The 23,594-nt window shown below is 55.3% G+C and overlaps 2 protein-coding genes across 2 annotated transcripts; both read right to left on the bottom strand.

The window, feature by feature from the left end:
* Window positions 1–5,429: 5,429 nt before the first annotated feature.
* On the bottom strand, window positions 5,430–6,709 carry BXZ73DRAFT_109348 (uncharacterized protein; the record flags this gene model as incomplete). The annotated part of the gene is made up of 5 exons (XM_048017283.1): window positions 5,430–5,549; window positions 5,603–5,741; window positions 5,804–5,946; window positions 5,997–6,502; window positions 6,574–6,709. 5 exons carry the CDS (start codon window positions 6,707–6,709, stop codon window positions 5,430–5,432), a joined length of 1,044 nt encoding a protein of 347 aa, XP_047870788.1.
* Window positions 6,710–14,733: 8,024 nt separating this feature from the next.
* BXZ73DRAFT_58985 (uncharacterized protein) lies at window positions 14,734–16,108 on the bottom strand (the record flags this gene model as incomplete). The annotated part of the gene is made up of 6 exons (XM_048021671.1): window positions 14,734–14,992; window positions 15,054–15,154; window positions 15,205–15,349; window positions 15,400–15,521; window positions 15,586–15,797; window positions 15,853–16,108. The coding sequence occupies 6 exons, from the start codon at window positions 16,106–16,108 to the stop codon at window positions 14,734–14,736; spliced, it is 1,095 nt and encodes a 364-aa protein (XP_047870787.1).
* Between the last annotated feature and the right edge of the window lie 7,486 nt (window positions 16,109–23,594).

The following is a 23,594-nucleotide window of genomic DNA, read 5'->3' as shown; positions in this document are numbered from 1 at the left end:
CAGTCTCACGGAGTTGCGATCCTCGCCTTCTATGACACCAGGCATGCGGGGCGCGCCATGCGGCAAATATCCGGGAAACGAATCTCAACCTTGTCTGACGTCTGTCTGACGCTAGCTTTCATGGACCCTGCCCAGGTCCAAAAGGTACGATACTCAGCACCCCAAAGTCATTGCATGCTCACCGTCTCGCGAACCTAGTTCTTTGGAAAGTCGGACTTCGTGAGCGAGTTGGACGGCGCCTTCCGCATAACGGTAGAAGGTCGTTCGGTTGTCCCGCACGATGTGCGAACGCTGTTCGCATCCTTTGGAGAGCTTGCGTCCTTCAGTGGGGTCGGGGCGCATCCTCACGACCAGGTCAGGATCTCTATCGCTTTGCGTATTAGATACCCGTCTCATGCCTTGTCATGTTAGACTTTCCACGTCGAGTATCACGATTGCAGGGATGCAGCCAACGCTCGCAAAGCGCTGAACAATCGCATGATTTTCGGTGCTCGCTTGGCATTTGCCCCGAATACTCTTCACGGCGGTCTCCCATCATCCCCTCAGCAGATGGGTTACCCATCCTCATTGGTACGTCCAGTTTGCGTATGGAGTTGAATATTGTCGTGATGTATCTCATTTTAGAACGTCAACGACCAAACCGGTACGACCGGTACGAAATTTATGAAGCGCCGCCGCCGTCACGAAATACTGACCCCCGTAACCCTTGTTCTAGATCGCACACGACCTCGAAGCGTCAGTGCAAGCGACGGCTCGGGCGGTAATGGTATAGCGAGGAGAACGCATGGCATCGACGACGGCTGTCAAGACCATGGCCGCCGCTCATCGAACCATCTTTTCTTCGACGCCGTCGGAAAGGTACTTTACTTTGTTTTGAATATCATATCGTCGCTAAATCGTCATCGATGCAGGCGTTCGAAGTCTCTCACGTTGTACCTCCGCGACCACGCAGCATCAGCGCCAGTGCCGACGACCTCGCGGGACTACCCAAAATGCAGGCGCCCCCGGGATACTTCAACGGGCCTCCCATCCCGTACGGATACCCCGATAGCCCTTACGTGTACGGATCACCTGGTCCGGTCCCATTCCACCCCCATCCGTTCCAGTATCCTGTCTACGGCCATGACTCTACTGGGTATCGGTCTCGTGACGGCGAAACTGCCAGCAACGCTTACTGGACGTACACGGCTCCTCACCTATCCCAAGTCGACTACTTGATCCCTCCTGGTCCCCGTGGTCCAGCGTATACGTCTCCCTGTGCTCCACCTACCCGGCCTTCCCCGAGCGTCGACACTATCTTCGCTAGCCCTTCGTCCTCTCCCCCTCGTCCTGTCTATGGTGGCCGCCAACCGTCGACCCCTCAAGGAAACAGGACAGCCGATCTCTCTCAAGCTGGTGGGCGCTCGCCCGGAGCGAAGAATGTCTTGGACATTGGGGCAATAGAGAACGGAACGGACACACGCACAACGGTCATGATCAAGAACATCCCGAACAAGATGACCGACAAGGATCTGAAGGCCTTCATTGACAAGGTCTGCCCTCGTCGCATCGATTTCATGTACCTTCGTATGGACTTCCAAAACGGTCGGTCATATATGTCGTGCTTCCCTGAATCACGCTAACTTGGATGGATATAGGGTGCAACGTAGGCTACGCTTTTGTCAACTTCATCACGGTCCAAGACCTTCTCCACTTCGCCAAAACCCAGATTGGTGTCAAATGGTACTCGTTCACGTCTCATGTATTGATGCATTCAGACTTACGGCCGCTTCGAAGGAACATGTACTCGAGCGAGAAAACCTTGCACATGTGCTACGCTACATACCAGTATGTCTTTGCTGTCTCCCCTAATGCGTTGTCTTGACCATTCGCATTCATGTGTAGAGGGAAGGAGTCTCTGGTGGAGAAGTTCAAGAACTCTTGTATCATGGACGAGAAGGAAGCGTGGCGCCCGAAGATTTACTACTCCGACGGTTCTAATCAGGGTCTGCACGAACCGTTCCCTGCCCCCACCCACCTTCGACGAAAGGAACGCAGTCAGCACAACCGCGGAGCGCTCTTCGTTCCTGGAACTCATCATCATCCCTCTGGCGGTGGGGGTCTGTACCATCATCGTCCCCATCCACCTCGCATGACCAGCCGCCCTTGAACACCCCCAATCGCCAGTGATTTCGGATACGCATAAAACCTAGATTCGCCGATCCCGAACGCTTTCAGGACTATGACCGATCTCGCAGGTGCCCGTTGAAGTATTTATGAATGTACTACTATTTCTGCTGATTCCTTCGTCGCTCTTCGTTGCATCGTTCGCATTCGCTTTGTCGTTGCCTCGTACACGAGTACCTCAGTGCTTCCATCGAATTCTCTCTCCCCCTATTTGCGATCCTCGCCGTCCATACCCGTCATCTCGCCGAATGTGCATCACCTCCTACGATATACCGTTTTATTTACCGACCCTCGCCTGTCTTTCTGCATACCGAGTTTCGTAATCCGGTCCCTTTGCGCATTACTTCTCCTCGATGTTTTCCTGCCCAGCACGTAATGATCAAATGATACCAGCGACGCGCTCCATCGTTCGAACCAAGGGTCCGCAACAGTCGACCGCATGCAGCGCGGACTAGAGAACTGACGGTGCTCAGATAGTGCTGCCACATTCAAGCGAGGTGTGTTGGGGGCGCAAGCGAGTCAGGGTCATCAGATGTAGGTCCCAGTGTAGCACGTTGTGCGCCAGACGCGTTGGGATGTCGGTCACAGAGCCCGTGTGTGAGACTGGGGACCCTTGCATGCGCGCGGTGTGTTCGCCACGCTCCGGGCTCCGCGCCGCTAGGCTGTGCGCGCCGCGACAAACTCAGCGACGTTCCGACGAAGCCCGGGAGCTGGGCAGAAGCGCGGCACGTTGTGATGGGATCCCTGAGCGACGGGGACGCGAGAGACCCGGGCGGAAGGGGGATGGGACTCGGCCGGTGCGTACGGGTGTGGGCGCGCGGCTGGCGGGGGCTTCCGAGAAGGGGATAGAAGCCGTTGAGAAGCCCGCGCGGGGTGCTCAGGCCTCAGGTGCGCTGCGTTGTGTGGGTTCGTTTGACGGCTGCGTGGGAGGCGCCGTGCCACTAGCCGCGGTTGGGGCGCTTAGTAGGCGGCTTTGTGCTACGGGCCGGCCAGGGCCGGCCCGCGGGCTCAAGGACGGGTGCAAGCAAGCTTCAAGTCCAATTCCAACTCTTGCATTCATCCTCTCCCGCTTTGCCATGTCTGATACCCCGGGCTCTCTAGGCGCAAAAATGGTCGACAGGCGTCTTGAATCCTCTTCAAGGTCCGCCACAATCCGTACTTCGCCCATTCGACGACCCCGGAGAGCGAGAGGACACTCTTACTCTAGTAGGCGATCCCTCGCTTTGCGCTTCAACCTGTGGCTCTCTGGACTTCTGCCTGGCTTTCTGCGGTCCTATCTGGCTCCAATCTCTTTGATGTCTCTGATTTCCCTCGTCTACTGCACTCTGAGTCTCGCTCTGTTTTCTGGGTTCTTGACCACAAGTCTATCTACAAGACTGTTGGGCACGTCTCTGCCACCACAAGGTATGTCCGCGTATATTCGCGGCTTATTCTCGCTAAGCACGGCTCTTTGGAACGCAGAATCCACTTCTCTGGCGCACCTGTTGTCCAAGGCTTCTCCTCTCCTCTCCCCACCTACCTCGCTTGATCCCAACGTCCTCTCCACTAAGCTTGACGAAAATCCGCCGCTCTCTGCTTGCTTGTGGATCACTGAAGACGAAGTAGAGTTGGTACCACGTTGGGCAGAACGGTGGACAGGTGCGTCGCGCTCCCTTCGCTCTCGTTCCCCTCTCCATGCCTCCCACCAGGCCCCATAAGCCTCCTCATCACCACCCCAAGCCCCCGCGGCTCCGCCCAACACAAGGCCCTCCTCTCCGCCCTCTTCCTCGCCCAGAAACGGCACCCCTCCCTCCGGCGGACCCTCGTCGCGCACGTCCTGCACGCGCCCCCGAACGCCGAGCCGCACCCGAACGCGCTCCTCAACCTCGCGCGCCTCCTCGCGCCGAGCGCGACCGTCGCGCTCTTCCCCGCGAACCTCTCCGCCACCGCGCCGCCCAAAACGCTCTTCCGCTCGCTCTCGGGCCCCCTCCCTCACGCGGACGCGAACGCTCACCGAACGGGGGGCGAGGCGACGGCGACGGCGATGGCGACGGTGCTCACGCGGCGCGGGCGCGCGTCGTTCCCGTTCGCGGCGGGCGCGCCGCTCGTCCTCCCGCGCGACGCGCCGACGTGGTGCACGGAGCGGTTCTTCGGCAGCAGCGGCGGCGGCGGCGGGACGGAGGGGCGCGCGAGCGCGAGTGGGAGCAGTGTCTGTGGCAGGTGTGGCTCGCCGCGTTTGGGGAGGTCGGGGTGCGCCAGACGCAGGGGTGGACGGCGCTCGGTCGATCGGAGGAGACGCGAGCTGGGGAGCGGCAGGAAGGCGGGGTGACGGTGAGTGCTCCGTGCTTTTCTCATGCGTCGTCGCGAGCTCATGGGACGCTCCAGGAGAGACTGCAAGAGAGGCTGGTGGGCAGATTCCGGAGCGAGACGTGCGCGCTGGCGATCCGGCGATTCTCGGCTTTGCGAGACCTGGAGAGCAGCGTGGATACCAAGAGGATGCGGTGGCTGAAGCGCACTTGCCGGTCGTGGATGTCATAATGTACGTCTCTGAGAGCTTCATGATTAGTGGTGCGGGAATCATGCGGGCATCGTGAACTCCGCTGTTCTCTTGTAGAATTCAGCCACGCATGATATTTCATACGCATTTCCGATGCAGGTTTTCGAAGGAGGACATGTGCTGGTATGGGAAAACATGGGTTCCTTCCCCTCCATTCCCCGCGAACCAACCATTGCGACTCTCATGCCCGTGCACTCGCGCAACGCTATGTCCCGTACGCTTGTACTAGGGGGGATTTTCACGCGGGGGGCCGCGCCGAGTCAGGCTCGGATATCTCAGCTTGCTAATAACGGTTGAAGGAAGGTTCTGCGCACTCGCAGTACTGTATCCTACATACAGTATTCACTCTAAGGATTTGAACGGGGGAACAAGGTCATGATTGCTAGAGCAATGTTTGTATACATACAATATACGTACGTCAAAAGTGGGGCCAACCGCAATACATTAACTGTACCTGTGGCCACGGACACATCGATAAGTAGCCGCGGCGTATAGGCTACCGATTCCGCATCCATGTGGACAAGCCCTTGTGACGCCGTTCACAATAATCGATGATACGATTTCGTGCGCGTTTTCAGGGAGTTCCCCGTCTTGCATAGACTTGATCCAAGCGGGGAGTTGGGCCTGCACTTTCGCGTCTTGAATGTTCGTGAGCAAGAACTCCCGCTCCATAGTCCTAATCTCATCGTATCTGTGAACGTATCGAGTTGTCAGAGGACATCACTCGTTAGCAGGAGAGCCCATACAGCGACGTAAAGTGCGAGAATAGTTCTGAGAGAATGTTGTCCACCGAAAGCTTTGACTTGATGTCACCAGCAGCCTTCGTCTTGAGCGCCTCGATGTTATACTACATGTGATGATCAGAATGTCGGCCTGCGTTCAAATGGAGAGACGACTTACCTCGTGCGCAAGACGATACATCGACTTGGGTGAACAAGCGGGGCTGCCATTTGCAATATTACGTTGGAGGCGCTGTTGAGATTTGAGTGGTGCGAAGTTGATCTCGTCGAAGTATGCCCAATAAACGAAGGCTCTCATGCTTGGCGAAACATAAGATCAATAATCCATTGCAGCAGATGCAAAAATCTCGTTACTACTCACGTCGCATGAGCAATATGTTGAACATGGATAACCCGCCCAGGCTTGCTTGTCACTGTGGAAATGATGGGGCGGTAATTGCTTGAGGGGTCTGCCCGTATCTGCGAGTCTTGCGCCTTCTGGTCCGAGATATCTAATGTTGACGGCTAATAAGTTCTATGAGCATCGGCGTGCGTTAAAACAAGGGCGAGCGCACCGCCTCAGCCGCCTCGACATCTGTAGGCATTCTTTTTGACATCAAACTGACGCCTTTCAGAGAGTGATCCGGTTCGTCAATGCCGTCCGCGACCACCAGTTCTGCAGTGGCCGAGATAGGTTCGTTGACGTCGTCCAGGACCGCCAGTTCTGTTTCTGTAGTGGCCCACGACGGGATAGTATCTCGAACGTCAATGCCGTCCATGATCACCAATTCTGCAGTGGCCTTGATAGGTTCGTCAACGTAGTCCGCGACCGGGTTTGCAGTGGCCCACGTCAAGCCTATAGGTTCTACGCGGTCCGCAACCGCTGAATTTGCAGTGGGCGAGATAGGTTCGTCAACGCCGTCCGCGACCGCCAGTTTTGCAGTGGGCGAGATAGGTTCATCGAAGGGTTCCTCATCCTCAAGATCGCTGTCTTCATAGTAATCGTACTGACCCGTGGTCGACGGACGAGTAGAGGGGAAAGCGGCTTCCAGGTCAGACACGCGGCCCTCTGCGAATCCGGCTGAAAAAACTAGGAAGTTAGATAAGTAGCCATCCACCCTCCAGCGCAGTGAGACGCGTGAGGTATCTTACTGATTCTGAAATGATCTGTCGTCCGATTGATGAGTTCACTGTTCACGAACAGTGGTAAAGGCGTCCCAACCGAGCCATCGGCCTGGCGACGAGAGAAGGCAAAGAACTTGAGGTCCTCAAAGGCGTGGCCCGACATGCTCTCCAGAAGGGTAGCGCGATGGACCGCGTCCCGGGTGAGTGACGTGGACGATACAAACGAGCGCGAAGGCTGACGAGATTGCGCTGTCGACGTCTTCGCAGCCCCATTCGAGCGACCCCCTTTCTTTGCTTTGGTGCTCATGGGGCGAGGATGAGGTCGAGACCGGAGAAGTCGTTGAGGGGACGTGGGGCCGCCCAGAGCACCCGCCAGGTAAATAGGGCCTCCGAAAGCTACCGCAGCACCACAAGAAGTCCAGACTCTGGCAGGGTGCGATATATCAAAGAAGTCGGTATGTACTTACGTACCGATGGCGCGAAGGTGCTGGATCTGGACACGTGAGGTCGATATCGCGGCAGGAATAAGCGTCCGTCCTGCGTCTGTATCGAGGCCCAATTGAGTTTTCCTGGTCCCAACGGCAATTTGTGAGAGAGGTCGAGAGCCACGGCTGTAATATGATCGTCTTTTCATGCCTGTGTCAATCGTTCTTGAAACCGCGGACCAAGGCGCGGAAACACGACCAGGAAGAGAAAGAGCGGATGCAGGAGAACGAAGAGTGGTTGAAAGGGTACGTCGCGAGCTTTCTCCGAGCCATGTATGCCCAGCTAACTTTATTCTTCTTCGCCCATTCCTCTCGCCCTCTCGCCGGTCTTTGTCTCGCCCGCACGCCAGGGAATAAGCCGAGACGAGGTCGCAAAGATGACCCGCGGAACTTATGAAGCAGCACGAGGGCTCTCTCGAACCCTGGGAAGATGATGATCATTCAGGACGCAGGCAACCGCGGCCCTGGAGTGCCCCGCTTCTACTGCGAGACGTGTAGCCGGACGTACAAGGACAGCGCAGGGTACCTGGACCGTATGTCGTGCTCCTGCGCCGTGCGGTGGCAGGTCTGGCTCGCAGCGTTTGGGGAGGTCGGGGTGCGCTAGACGCAGGGGTGGACGGCGCTCGGTTGATCGGACGAGACGCGAGCTGGGGAGCGGCGGGGGAGGCGGGGCGACGGTGAGTGCTCAGTGCTTTTCTCATGCGGGGCCACGGGCTCACGGGACGCGGTAGGAGAGGCTGCAGGAGAGGTTGGTGGGCAGATTCCGGAGCGAGACATGCGCGCTGGCGATCCGACGGTTCTCGGCTTTGTGAGACCTGGAGAGCGGTGTGGATACCAAGAGGATGCGGTGGCTGAAGCGCACGTGTCGATCGTGGATGTCATAATGTGCGTCTCTGAGAGTTTCATGATTAGTGGCGCGGGAATTATGTGGGCATCGTGAACTCCGCTGTTCTTTTGTGGGCTTCCACCACGCAAGATATTTTCTACAAGTTTCAGGTGCAGTTCTTCGAGCACATAAGCCGCATGGGCTAGCGGACGTTTACATGCGCCATTTCTACAGCCTTCAGGAGTACATCAGAAGTAAGTACCGCAGTTTCTGCATGTGTAATTCGCAGCCGAGCATCCGTTCGGGCACTTCTTGAGTTTTGGGTCACTGGGTTGGGGAAGAGGCCCATTGATGATCTTGAGGACGAGCGACGACAGGATGTCACAGGCGCTTTCCGGCAGCTCGTTGCCCTGCATCGAACGGATCCACGCTGGAAGACGTGCTTGGATGCCGCCGTCCTTGATATTTGCATGCAAATACTCGAGCTCCATGTCCCTGATGTCGTCGTATCTGCATGTAAGCATAGTCAGCACGCGACTTAAAACAAACTAGTCAAACATAGACGGACAGCGATGTGAAGTGAGAGAAGACTTCTTCGAGGATGTTGTGGGGTGACAGCTTCGACTTGATGTCATCCAATGCCTTCTTCTTGAGAACATCCACATTGTACTGCGTTCGCGGTCAGATTCGAGATCGCATACGAGTCAAAATGGGAAGGGCATACTTCATCCGCAAGACGATACATTGATTTTGGCGAACATGTTAGAACGCGTCCCTGCTTTGGCGATACTTGCTGAGATCTGAGCGGGGCGAATTCCACCTCGTCCATATACGTCCAGATGACGAAAGCTTTGAGCCTGAACAAAGTCAGATCGCTTGGATGCTGCCGTTGCGTGCAACTCACGTCTTATACGCATTGTGAACAACGTAGACCACACGACCGGGCTTGCTGATGACCTTGCTTTCCCCTGCAGTCGATCCACGTTCCTCGGCGCGATCGATCGTTTCCAAGTCGTCTGCCTCAGCCGCAGTCTCCTGCTACGTGACACATCTTTCAGAGATGAAAACTACACAAGGTTGCTACGACACATACCTCGGACACCATTTTGCTTGCTCGTGGCAGCTTCACTCCGATGCCCTTCAGCAGGTCGGAGTTTTCGGACTCATCCTTAGGCAGCGTGTCGTCCTCACCGTCCTCATCATCCTCCAGATCGCTGTCTTCGTAGTAGCCATACCCGGTCGTGCTGGACGACCGCGAGGTCGGATACGGAGCGTCCATGTCAGAGATCTTGTTCTCCGCATATCCGCCAGAGAACACTACTTGATGCATCAGCGCATGCGCGCCATGCTCGAGGAGGGAGGAGACGCACTGAGCTCGAAGTAGTCCGTTGTACGATGGATCAGCGCGCTGTTAGCGAAAAGCGGGAGGGGAGTGTGGACGACGACGTATTCGCCGTCGTTGTGGCGCCGCGAGAAAGCGAAGAACTTGAGGTCCTCGAACGGCTGGCCGGTGAGACTCGCGAGAAGCGCCGCGCGCTGCACGTCAACCCGAGGCGTGGAGGCTGACGACATGAGCGGGGTGGGTTTACTGGGAGGGGAGAAGCTTGAGCTTGCTGTGGCTTGGGCGGGCCCGGATTTGCCCTTCTTTTTTGCCTTCATCATATCGAAGCGTCGCGATGAGAGCGGGTGGCACAGACAACGTTGAAGGAGTGGAGTAGACCATCTAGCAAGAGTTGCAGACATCTATAGATAAAGCTCGCTCCACGGCTGCCGCAGCACACATAGAGGACATGTGATGGGTGCAGAACTTCGGTGTTCAACAGTTGTGCCGTAAGATGACGCTCGAGAACTTGGAAACGCGGAGTACGCACCTATGTCGGAAGGCGTCCCACGCAGTAGTGCTGAACACCTGAATTACGGGCCGAACGAAGAGATACAAGAAGAACGGATCGGACATGCGGCGTTAGAGTACGGCGGAGCTACGTCGATCGACCGAGCTTTGCGAAATCACGTTCACTCACGCACAGCCCAACAACGCTGACACAACTCCCGCTGCTCCTCTCGGTAGCTCTCCCTTCTCCATGGCTTCGATCCACGAGGGCAGGCGTCTCCGGATGGTCTCTTGGTTCATGCAGGTGCGAATAAATTGTATCTCGATGTTGCGAACATCGGGATATCTGATAAAGTCGATCTCGTTGATCAACTTGCTGTTGCAGAAGAAAGAGTACATGGCGAATACGCACAGCATCGTGAAGCCCGAGAAGAGCTCTTCGAGGATGTTCTCATGCGTGAGCTTGGAGCGGATGTCGGCGAGAGCGAGCTCCTTCAGCCTCGGGACATCGTACTGCGCGACGGTTAACATCCTCGAAGGCATATCAAGCAAAGCAGATCACACATACTCTATGAGCGATACGGTACATGGATTTCGGAGAGCAAAACGGCGCACTGTACGCGTTCTGTTCTGTGGGCAACATCTTCTGCTGTGACTTGAGCGGAGCGAAATTGAGCTCCTCGTAGTAGGCCCAGAAGATGAACGCTTTGAGGCTAATGAGGAACAGACCAACGTTGGGGGGTGCTGAACGTTGACGGAGAAAAAATGCTTCACTCACGTATGGTACGCAACGTCCTCCACATGGACCACGCGACCCGGTTTTCTGATAGCTGCGACATTCCGACCTATGCCAGAGCCCTCCTCTTTGTGCTCTTTGCCGTCGTCCGGGTTTTCATCCTGGGATACTTCATAAGCATTTGAGTACTGAGCATAGCGCCTGCAGACCCTACCTTAACGTTGCCTTTTCTGCCTGCCGATGGGTCAACCTTGACTCCTACGCGTGCGAGAAGGGGATCGTCCTCCACGTGCTCACCCGAAGGCCCTCCCTCGAACTCGTCTTCGTCTTCGAGATCACTGTCGGCGCCGTAGTCGTACATGTCCGACCTGGAGGACCGCGTCGACGGGAACGGGGCCTCCATCTCCACAACATCACCCTCTGCAAAACCCGTAGAAAGAACTGCGGAGAGCCTGTCGGTGAAAGGCCGGCCCAATCGAAAGGACGAGACTCACCGAACTTGAAGTGGTCCGTGACCTTGTGCAGCAGCCCACTGTTGGCGAGCAACGGGAGCGGCTTGTCGACGATGCCGGTGTGGGATCGCCGGGAGAAGGCCCAGAACTTCACATCCTCAAACGAACGTCCGGAGACACTTGCGAGCATGGCTGCCCTCTGGACTTGGTCTCGGGTCGCGGACGCCATGGAGAGAGGGAGTATTTCTGGTCGCTGGCTCTTCTTGACCTTTGCTGGGCCACGGTCGTCGTATCCAGTGGAGTTCATCGGGAGAGTGAAGATGTGGATGGGTTGGGTTATGCAAAGACGACGGGAAGCAGGAAGCGACGTGAATTAATGCGGGATCGGAAGCATCGACACTGGGTACACGTTGTGAGGCTACCGCAGCACGCCTTCCATGGGTCGCGGGCGAGTTGTAAAAAAAAAATATTCACACCATTGTGAGCATATTTGTTGCTACGATGCCGCCTCATGTGAGCTGCAATGCCATGGGCTTGACGAGTCTGACGAGGCTTCAGTCAGTGGGCTTGGTTGGGCGCTTCGAGGGTATTCCAGAGATGCAGTAACAGAGCGTGGAGGTCGTAGAGAGAGTCGGTAAAATCAGAATGTATACGTGTATTGCTGGACGACAGCGAGAAGGATGAGTCGAAGGGAAATATTGGAGAATGTCCGGCACCACTCAGGCGAGCGTGGGCTGCCCGGCCGCACGGACCGCCCAGCCGCTGGAATCGTCAACGTTTAGAACTTCGGCTCGGATGTACTCTACTGTGTCACTATCGGTCTATGCTCCCATTCTCTGCATCCCTGGCATGTCCGAGCGACGCGGCTGAAGTCGAAGACCCCAGGCCCCACTGCAACTGATTTACTACCTTTGAAGTGATGACGCTGTCCGGGTGTGGGCGTCGTTTTGTAGAAGAATTTGTTTGGAATCTGGGGACTTTTCGAGGGAATTTCGTGCGTTGTCATTCCAATCTTCCTCCAAGTCTCACTTCGTCGTATCGCGGCTTCAAGGGGCTCTGGACTGGGATCAATCCCTACGACATAAACGTGTTCACGAGATTTCTCTCCCTACTACAAGGTTCCTTCCCGTTTGCTCCTCTGTGAACCAACCTCCGCGATTTTCATGCCCGTGCACTCGCGCTACGAGATATCTCGTACGCTTGTGCCAGGGGAGATGTTCACGTGGGAGGTGCCGCGCCGAGTCAGGCTCGCGGTGTCTAAGTGCACATACGAATAACGGTTGGAGGAAGGTTCTGCGCACTCGAGGCGCAAGGCAGTACTATATCGTAGATACAGTATTCGCTCTGAGAACTTGAACGGAGCGACGAGGTTACGATAGCTAGAGCAATGTTTGTATACGTACATCAGTAGTGAAATCGGCCGCAATGCATCAACTGTAATTATGGCCTCGGGCACATCGATAAACAGCGGCGTTGTATAGGTTACCGCCGCCGCATCCATATGGACAATTCTTCGTAGCGCCGCCCTTCACAACAATCGATGATACGATTTCGTGCGCGTTTTCGTGGAGTTCGCCATCTTGCATAGACTTGATCCAAGCGGGGAGCTGAGCCTGCACTTTCGTGTTTTGAATGTTCGCGAGCAAGAACTCCTGCTCTATGGTCCTGATCTCGTCGTATCTGTGACCATATCGAGCTGTCAGGTGGCATCACTCGTCAGCAGGAGAGTTCATACAGCGATGTAAAGTGCGAGAATAATTCTGAGAGAATGTTGTCCACCGAAAGCTTTGACTTGATGTCGTCAGCAGCCTTCGTTTTGAGAGCGTCGATGTTATACTACATATGACGATCAGAATATCGGCCTGCATTAGAATGGTGAGACAACTTACCTCGTGCGCAAGACGGTAAATCGACTTTGGTGAACAAGCGGGGCTGCCTTTCGCAGTATCACGGAGTTGCTGTTGAGATTTCAGTGGTGCGAAGTTGATTTCGTCGAAGTATGCCCAATAAACGAAAGCCCTCATGCTTGGCGAAACATAAAATGAAAAATCCGCTACAGCAGGTACAAAAATCTCGTTACTCACGTCGCATAGGCAATGTGTTGCACGTGGATAACCCGCCCAGGTTTGCTTGTCACTTCGGAGATGGAGCCGTGGTCGTTTGAGGAATCTGCCTGTGCCTGCGAGTCTTGCACCTTCTGGTCTGGGATATCCGATGCGGATGGCTAATAATTCCAATGAGCGTCGGTTCGCGATAAAACAAGGGTGAGCGTACCGCCCCTTCCGCCTCGACATCTGCAGACATTCCTTTTAACATCACACCGACGCGCTTAAGAAATTGATCCGGTTCGTCAACGCCGTCTGCGAGCGCCGGTTTCGTGGCCGAGATATGTTCGTCGAAGGGGTCGTTGTCCTCAAGATCGCTGTCTTCATAGTAACCATACTGATTCGTGGTTGACGGACGAGTAGAGGGGAACGCGGCTTCCAGGTCAGAGACGCGGCCCTCCGCGAACCCGGCTGAGAGAACTGGATCGTTGGGTGAGTAGCGATACACCCTCCGCGAGACGCGTGGCACATCTCACTGATTCTGAAGTGATCTGTCGTCCGATTGATGAGATCACTGTTCACGAACAGCGGTAGAGGCGTCCCGACCGAGCCATCGCCCTGGCGCCGAGAGAAAACAAAGAACTTGAGGTCTTCGAAAGCGTGGCCCGACATGCTCTCCAGAAGGGTAGCGCGATGGACCACGTCCCGGGTGAGTGACGTGGACGATACGAACGAGCGCGGAGGAGGTTGGGTCTTCGCAACCCCTTTTGAGCGACCTTTCTTTGTTTTGGTGCTCATGTTGAAGTGAGGATGGCTGAAGAGTGGATCGAGCCTGGAAAAGTTGGTGGGGGGATGTGGGACCGCGGCTCGCCAAGTGGATCCGCCAGGTAAATAGGGCATGACTGAGCTACCGCAGCACCACAAGAAGTTCAGATTCTGCCAGGGTGTGATATTATCAAGGAAGCCAATATGTACGTACCGTCGACCGATGGCGCGGAGATGCTGGATCTGGACGCGTCTGGTGATCTGCTGGTGTCATAATACAGCGTGAACTGCATCATGGCCGTTGAGGGGATAGTATCACGCAAGGAACAAACACTCGCCCCGCGTCTTTATCGGGGACCGATCGGGTTTTCCTGGTCCCAGCGGCAATGAGGGAAGTGGAGAGTCATGGATGTAGTAGGATCATCTATTCACGTCTGTCAATCGTTCAAAAGGCGGCATTGTGCCCCATGTGAGTCCACAGAGCAGATATCTACTGCAACACACCTGGGCCAGGCTGGTTGAAAGGCTGGTTCCACCCGCCACGCATCCATATGCTAGCCCTACACGGCTCGCGCAATCCATGTTCGAAGCGCCCGTGAACAATAAACTTGTGCTGTGAAGCCCGGACTAAGGGCCCGAGGGGCGTGAGAGCTGTGTGCAATAAAAGCGACAAATGCGGTCGTCAGTGCGAGAAGCGCGAACCAATACTCACAGTAGATTGCATCGACACCGTCGGAGACGGTCGACTTTCTTACTCTGTATAAGAGAGAGCACTTGCACTTGCATACATTGCAGCTTGAGCAGAAATGCACAAGTGCGATGGAGCGAGGTCCGAGGAGCTAAGAAACAGTGGCATTCAATCTGGCGGCTGGCACCACATACTTACATTACAACCAGTGTTCTGCTCAAACACCAAAAGCCCCGACGTGACGTTCACGCAGGTTGACTGCAGAGATAAAAGAACCTGAACGGCGCAGACAGCATGAACGATGATTGCTGCACCATCATAAACAAGTACACTCACCCTGAAAGCTTCAAGAAAGAGGATCAACCACTGTAGCTCCCACATCCATTGCAATAGTAGCGCATCGGTCTGGAATAGGGACAACGCCTGCAAATCGGGGTGATGGGTGCGGCGGGTTTTGGAGGCAACCCCTTTACAACAGCAGCGAAGGCATCTGCTGCCCCCATCGGAAGATCTCCGCTCTCCATGAGCCGGAGCCACTGTGGCAATTGAGACACAATCTCGGGGTTTGTGAGGTGCTCGCTCAAGTATTCAACCTCGAATGCGAGTATCTCGGGATGGCTGAATTCAAGCCACAAAGTTAGCTACATGTAGTTTGAGAGTATCGACACATGTGACGCACAACAACGTGAACGATGAGAATAGCTCCACCAAGATATTGTCCATAGAAAGCCTCGACTTGATGCTTTCGATAGCCAGCCTTCTGAGATCGGTTGCATTGTACTGCGAAAGCAGGTTAAAGCGGGACACTGTGCGAGTATCTGCGACAACACCTTCTCTGCAATCCGGTACATCGATTTGGGTGAGCATTGAGGGGGTTCCAACGGAGTCTTGGGAGTATCTACGGCTTGATTTTGAGATTTGAGCGGCGCAAAGGAAGCCTTGCCAAAATATGCGTAGAATACGAACGCAAGCCATCTGTGTAAATCCAGTGAGCAGGAATGTAGAGGGACAACCAACAGACGCACGTTCGGTATGCAATATCCTGAATGAACACGACACGACCCTTCCTGCCCGTGAAGGAGGAGATCGTGTTACCGACGGCCTTCCCTTTGACATCAGCTTGGTGTTTTTCTTCAACCTCCTCGGCCTCAACAGTGATAAGTCGACTGCTATGTGCAGTGTCGAGAGAGATTTATGCTCACCTTTCTTACTTCTGTGGGTGATCCCAAGACGCCGGGCTGTGCCTCACCCTGGGCCACGGTGCCATCTTGTGAATCTGCGCTTGAGTCAAGTTCATCACTCGGAAAGTCTTCCAGGTCGCTGTCAGACGTGTAGTCGTACTCTTCAGTAAATGATGGACGGTCTTCCGGGAACATGTCGTCCCAGGTCGTGACGACACTTTCACCAAAGCCACCTGCCAATACTAAGGAACGATTTCAGACTGCAATTGGAGAAAAATGGGCGGCTTATCCACGTACCGTAGTCGAAGTGAGAAGAGACCTTGCGGATCAAGGCACTGTTGGCATAGAGAGGGAGAGGGGTATCGACCCGGCCAGTGGCGCTTCGACGGGAGAACACGTAGAATTTAACGTCTTCAAACGGGTTGCCAGTGATGCTGGCGCTCATCGCCAGCTGCGAGACTTCCTCTCGAGTGGCATAGGGTAGATTTTGATACAGCGCAGGCTGCGGTGGCCGGGGAGGGGAAGGAGTGCGGTGGGAGACACTGGCCGGCATGGCAGGCTGGGGGCGGTTGGTAATCTTGCGTCTCCTGCCCTTTTTCTTCCCGCGCTGGAGGGAGGCGGATGAGCTAACGCCAGCGTCGGACATGGCGAGTGACAGTGAAAGGCGCGAAAGGGCACTGTGGTCTGCGGCTTTATAGCACCGAAGTGGAGACTTGCGCGCAACTCGTAGAAGTCCACTTACCGCAGCACCGGACGGCGACAAACTGAATTGTAGACTTCCAGAAAGTTCTTCGGAGATCCCGCTAGGTTTATACGCCGTCGGTAATGATTCGGTTGCCTTGACTCAATGATTCCATGGTGACTTTGAACCTCGATGAGGCCCGCCACGACGTTCACTTGTTTTGCAAGCTGACATAGCAAGCGATGAAAAATTGAAAAGCAAGAGTGGGAAACAGCCACGAGGTCGAAATTTGCGTTTACGGATTAGCATGGCTACTCGCATGGGGGATTTCATGGTGGAAGACAGGGGCTCGAGCATGTCGGGTCTACGAGGGTCTACTAGTCGACCTGAGGGCCTCGGCGCCACTGCTGTGACTGCCCAATCCCATGTCTATAGATCACGTGATCATCATTTGACTGCTGGCGTGCCGTGTGATGTGTCGCGTCTCGCCGAAGAGTCCCAGTCTCCCCAGGGCAGCCCGAGTCACTCGTGCTTAGACCCTGGCCTTGCTCGCCGGTCTTTTCTGTCCACGCACCAGTGCGTGTGCTGCATCGACATCGGTAAAGTTTCATCGTATGGATATGTACTAGCTTCATCAACTTCTACTTCAAGCGCGTTGCCTACCAACTACCGTCCTCAGTGCTCACGTTCTGTCCTTAACATCATCCTTCGCCTTCCGACTCAAATCCTGAGCTTTCCTCGACTTCTCTTCTAGCACTTCCATCACGTCGTCGTAGGTCTCCTTCGCCAACTTCTTCGCATCCTCCCCATGCTCGCGCGACAGCTTCACCAAGATTTCTACGCCCGGGACACGTTTCAATGCGCCCTCACCTCCTGGCATCGATTGCACCCAGGTCTGAAGACCCTCCCATCCTCGCTCTTGCTGCCACCCACCCTGTTCCTCCACCTCGTGAGCCTTCGCGCGACCGTATTCGACGAGCCCCTTCATCTTCGCTTTGTCCTTCGTGATATCGCCGTTGGCCGCCTCCTTGATCTTCCCGAAAACCTCTTCCAAGCCTCCGTGACCTTTCCCCATAGTCATGGTCGTTGAAGTGATGAAGTTGTCGGCATTGTCGGAACGGATTTGCTTCGCCTCAGGATGCTTATCGAGGGATTGGCCGTACGTCTTCATCACCTCATTCCAAGCTTCCTCTGAGGACGACTTGGCCACCTTGCACATGTCCATGGTCTTCGACTGGATCAAGTCTTGGGCCTGGTTCGCGCTCTCCTGCGAGAAGCCCTTGGGGAAGATTTCGTGAATCTGCACGTGTGCATTCATGAGTCGTCTCTGTGCCTCGCCGAGCGTTGACTTATTGATTGAACTCACCTCCTTCGTTGTTTCGTCGTAGAGCTTCTTCGCCTCTGGGTTGGACTTCGCCAACTTCTTCAGCTCCGCGTACCCGCTTCCAAACTGTTCCGTGAGTTGTGGATACTTCGAGCTCGATGAGCTTAGCGCGTCCGACCCCGCTTTCTTCCCCAACTCCTCGAGCTCGACGCTACGCTTGCTAAATACGGCAAGAATCTTCATGGCCGTGCCCATGTCCACGCTCGGTGAGTCCTTGACGATGACGTTAATCTCGTCGTAGACATCCCCAACGATACGATCCAACTCATCCCTGTGGGAGTTGTGGAGATCGTCGATGGTGTCAAACACGGCCTCGATATGAGGATGGGCCCCGGGGATGATGACAAGGCAGGACTGGGCCGCGGAACGGAGGAAGTTGGGAGCCTCGTTCGGGTTCTTGGGCGCGTCGGCGGCGATGGTCTATTTGGTTTGCTTGTAGTACTGCGCGGTCGTCTTGTGCGCGTCGACTACCTCCTTGACCCCGGAGAAATGGTAGAAGGTATAGACTGCACACAACCTGTGTGTGAGACCAACGGATGACAAGCAATACGCATACACTCACCTCCAAGCAGAGCCAGTCCGCCTCCTGCTGCATCCGCGGCCACGGAAGAGGAGGGAGAGGGCCTAGCCCCAGCACCTCCTGCTTCCATGGATTGGAACCTCTGGAATGCCAGCCACGCGACGGGCAGCAAGATATTTAGGAGAGATGCATCGAACGGTGCTTCAGAGAAAGATGGCCGAGTTTATGGTGGGCGACCAGCGATGGGTTGAAAGCATATGTGTAGTATGGTTTGCAGGAACAGAAACTTTATGGAACGCGACTGATCGTCCACGCATACCGCTCGGTCGTCACGGTGGTGCGGTGACGTCGTGCATGAGCGTCGACCGAAGCATCCCCCGACGCATCGTTTGGACACTACTCACAAGGTCTATACATGATTCACATTGTTGGGTCCAGAATTCAGATATCCACCGCCAGTGTTAGGTGAGAACTATTCGCAACGAAAATAATCCAGATTGATTTCGTCCATCCACAGGTCGATGTCCCAAAACCAGTAGCGTAACGCGTTCGAAACACTCCTTGCATAGAGTCGAATGGTCCCACAAACATACACATGCAACCTATTACGTCGACGTCAGTGCTGCTAGTTCCATCAGCTGCGATCATGAGGAAACGCACCTGCCATTCAGCAGCCCAACAGCGATAAGAACACGGATGCCGCGGCTGTGGGAAGTTCACCCCTCTGCATGGCGTCCATCCACGTAGGAAGGCGCCGTCGGATGGTCTCTTGTCCAAGCCATCCCTTGAGGAGCCGTACCTCAGCTTCAAGGACTTCCGGATATCTTGTAATGCTGTCAGTATTTGTTATCCTGCAAGCGAATAATGCAGCACGCTCGAGACGTACAGTGAGCTGAAGGATGAGAAGACTTCCTCGAGAATATTTTCGGCGGATAATTTGGCTGAGATGTCTCTGATGGCGGCCGTTTTCAGATCCGGGATGTCGTACTGGGCAATATTCAAGACATGTTACATGTCCAAGCGAAGACTGCGAGACGCACCCTGTGCGCCAGGCGATACATAGACTTTGGGGAGCACAAAGGTGCATCGTATGCTTTGCTCGTCGCTGGTGGAATCTTCTGTTGAGACTTCAGCGATCTGAAGTTAAGCTCGCCGTAGTACGCCCAGAAGATGAAGGCTTTCAGTCTGTATTTGGCCATCAAAGTTGTTGAAAGGACTCAGCGGAGGTATAACATCGAAAGATCGACTCACGTCTGACACGCAACGTCATCCACGTAAATCACCCTGCCCGGCCTCTTGGTCACCTTCGCAACGTCGCTCTTGGGATTCAGTTGAGAGGGTTCTCCGTCCTTGTCACCATCCGGAGTCTCGTCCTGATCCATGCTCAGTAATTATCCATTACCCGGTTGATGACACGAGCTTACACTCTTATGCGCCTCAGTGGACGTTTCAGAGACCTTTACGCCCACGCGGGCGAGAATGGCATCGTGCGTGAACACGCCCCAATCAATAGCTTCGTCCAGATTCTCGTCTTCCTCGTCGTCTTCATCTTCGAGGTCGCTGTCAGACTCATAGTCGTACGCCTCCAAGCCTCCGAAGCGCGCAACTGGATAAGGAGCGTCCATATCGATAATGCGACTCTCTACAAATCCTTGCGAGAGCACTGATCGTAATGAGTGTACTGACAAGGTTCGTGGTTTGACACGTATACACGCACCATACTTAAAGTGATCAGTGGCTTTATGCATCATCGTAGTGTTCGCAAAAAGGGCGCATGGCTTGTCGACGATTCCGGTGTTTGCGCGTCGAGAGAACGCCCAGATCTTGAGGTCCTCGAACGGTTTGCCAGAGATACTCGCGATCATAATCGCACGCTGGATCTGCTCCTTTTTCTCGGACGTCATCGACATGGTTTGCACGGTTGTCCTCAGCCTGCGAGTACTTTTCTGTTGAGTGTCACCCTTTGGGTCTTTCTTAGAGCCGCTGGGGCGGGAGTGAGAGTCAGACGACATGTCAAACGAGGGGAGAAGATTGCGGTGCCAGAGGAGGCTGGGTGGGGGCGCAATCCGACGTCAGTGATATACTCCACTGAAGCTGAGCGCTGAAGACTCGTGGGTACCTTACGACTGTGCTGCGGCATACCAGTCAGGCGGACCATCCTGCGGAGCGGAAGACACCCATTCGCAGAGACATCGGTCGGCTGGTGAAAGAAGCTCCGAGCGGGAACAGCTTCGGGCCGGTGACACGGCAAGTATGGTCGCCCGTCGCCTACCGCAGCACCTTCCAATAGTGCACGTACCTCGCATAACGGAGCGACAGCCTCAGCCCGTACTAGGGATGCACGTCGCCTGCTTGAATGCGAACCATGTGCAAGTCGGTGGTACTCCGTGATGGTTGAGGCCAAGATTCACAGCGCCTATGCTCCACCCGCTTGCGCCTAGTAACTTCCCTCGAGACGTCACAAAGACATGGGATTCTCTTACGCGGCTTGTCTTTCGAAACTGCGCTCGTTATTCTGCATCTCTACCCTACCTATGCCTATTAAGCGGCTTTCCAAATTGCCCACTCCCGGTGCCATTACTCAAACTCGGGGTCACCGGGGTCGCGGAAGAACTTCGCTGTTTCGACACCACCGCGGCCATCTTCGTGATCAACATAGACATTGCTTTCGGAGCTTCTGACGGCAACCTCCCTTCGGCCATGTATCCCATCCAAATGGGGAGCTCTTTCATAATTTGAGCGCGATCTAGATTCGCGAAGAGATAGTCGACCTCGAGCTGAAGGATCTCGGGAAAACTGCAGAACGATTCAGGATTTAGTGACTTCGCACTGGTACTGCGCCTCTGGACCAGTACACGGTCCAAGTGGATGGAACCGCACCTGGACGTGAACGACGAGAACAGCTCCTGAAAGATGTTATTAGGCGTCAACTTGGAATTGATGTCGGCCGCTGCTTGCTGTTTTACGACCTGGACTCCGTACTGCAACGAAGAATGTGCCTTCAACATGGTGAACTGTAGGCCTAAGTTGATACCTACTTTGTCCGCCAGCCGGTACATCGACTTCGGGGAGCATTGGGGCGCTTTGAACGGTCCGACATGACCGGCCTCCTCCTCAGTGACTGGGTCCGACCGCAGAGGTGCGAACGAGAGGATCCCGAAGTACGTGTAGAAAATGAAGGCTCGCCACCTACAAAGAACAAGAACCTGTAAGGTGTGTGCTGGGTGAAAATGAGACAAAGCACTCTCACGTCCGATGAGCGATGTCCTTCAGAAAGATAACGCGCCCAGTCCTGCCTGGAACCGCGTGTGGCGTGAACGTCATACTCGTGTTTTCGGCGACAACGGCTTCGGCAGTGTTCTCCGCCTGTACGTCTTCTTTCTGGGGGGGCTTCTGAACGAATGCGCCCTAAGCAAAACCGTCACAAGGGCGTTTGGATTCCACTTACGACTTCCGTGCCGGACACGTCTGGAACGTGTTGTACTTTGCAAGTGGCAGGTTCACCCTCGGTCATGTCTTCGACGTCTTCAAGGTCACTATCCTCTGCGTAGCCATACTCAGTGGTAGTCGACTCCCAACGACCGTCAGGGAAGCCGGCCACCATATCCGCGACGGCACTTTCTGCCCACCCCTGTGTGGCAAGCACTGATGGATTATGAGCCGTTATTTCCTACCATGACGTCGATGTCTGCCGCAGCACCGCAGACTCACCTGCATCGAAATGGGGCGCAACCTTGCGAATGCATGTGCTATTCCCGAAGAGCCCACGCGGAGCATGCGCCCTGCCACCCTTGGGCATGCGCTGCGAGAAGGCGAAGAACTTGACGTCCTCGAAGCCTCCCTCATCGATGCTGATGTTCAGCGCGTACTGCGAGACTTGGCTCCTGCTCATCGATTCGAGGGCCGTGAGCGCTTAGTAGCATTGACGAAGTGAGTGTACCACGCTTTCAACAAGACGCAGAGAGCTCACGGAGCTTGCCGGCTGAATGAGTATCTCGACGGGACCCGCGTCCCTCGGAGGGAAGGGGGTTGTCGTCTGAGAGCGAGTCCTCGGATGTCGAAGAGTCCGGCATGCTGCACGCAGGAGTGTTGGGTTGGAGTAAGAGAGGAGGCGAGGAGACGCACCGAGATATTTATATGGCGATAGTTGCTTTATTGTCTACCTCCTGTTTCCCGCATGTTCTGGCACGTTCCTGCGGGCACCTGTATGCGTCCTTCGTAGAACGGAGCAGAGGGCGGACAGATTCACCTCTCAACGCAAAGAAACCATTCACAAACATACGCACCTGTTTCAGCATGCAACCTATGACGTTGATGTCAATGCTGCTATATGTACATTCAGTAAGTACTCTCGACGGTGAAGGCAGCCTCGATCCTAACACTCGCAAACAACGCGCTCCTTCAAGCGCCAATACTCGTTACTGGAACGCCGGTATAACGCTGCCTGAGCTTCACTTCTCTCTAGCTCTGGTCCCGTGCCTCGTGCACACCTTCTCCCTAATCGCTTAGTCGCTTTCAACATGTCCGGAAAGTCTGGTGCGTACGGCGCGCGAGCCGGGGACACCGACTTCCGCAAGAAATGGGACAAGGAGGAGTACGCCGACAAGGCGCGGAAACACGACCAGGAAGAGAAAGAGCGGATGCAGGAGAACGAAGAGCGGTTGAAGCAGGGTACGTCGCGAGCTTTCTGTGAGCTATGCCCGGCTAACTCGTTGCTCCTTCGTCCATTACTCTCCGTCTGTCTCGCACGCGCCCCAGGAAAGAAGCCGAGACGAGGTCGCAAAGATGACCTGCCAAAACCCACGGAACTCATGAAGCAGCGCGAGGGCCCTCTCGAACTCGAAAAGAACCTTGGGAAGACGATGGTCGTTCAGAACGCAGGCAACCGCGGCCCTGGAGTGCCCGGCTTCTACTGCGAGACGTGTAACCGGACGTACAAGGACAGCGCAGGGTACCTCGACCATATCAACGGACGCGCACGTACGTGTATTCTTAATTCCTCTTTTTTCCGAGCACCGCCCTTGTTGCCTCCGCACCACGGCTTACTGATGTCGTTGTTCAACTCACAGACCTTCGCGCACTGGGTCAGACGACGAAGATCGCGCGTTCAACCGTCGAGCAAGTTCGCGCGCGGATAGCATACTTGCGCGAGAAGACGCGAGAGGCATCGGACGCGAAGTCATTCGACTTTGAGCAACGACTCGCCGAAGTGCGCGCGCGCGAAGCGGCACTGCGAGACGAGAAGAAGGCGGCGAAGAAGGCGCAGCGAGACCGCGCACGCGTCGAGCTCGCGAAAGAGGCGGGCGCTGGTACGGACGGAGCGGGAGGGGGCGGCGACATGATGGCGATGATGGGTTTTGCGGGCTTCGGGACGACGAAGAAGTGAGCGGCTCTGGAGTCTGGTGCGTTTCCCTACACCGAAATATCCCGCTCTTTCCGCATTCGCTTTCCCA

This window comes from Epithele typhae, assembly GCF_022376455.1.
Source record: "Epithele typhae strain CBS 203.58 chromosome Unknown BXZ73scaffold_235, whole genome shotgun sequence".
Classification (NCBI taxonomy): Eukaryota; Fungi; Basidiomycota; class Agaricomycetes; order Polyporales; family Epitheliaceae; genus Epithele; species Epithele typhae.
The sequence above is the reverse complement of the archived record's forward strand: the minus strand, read 5'-3'. Positions and strand labels throughout refer to the sequence as shown.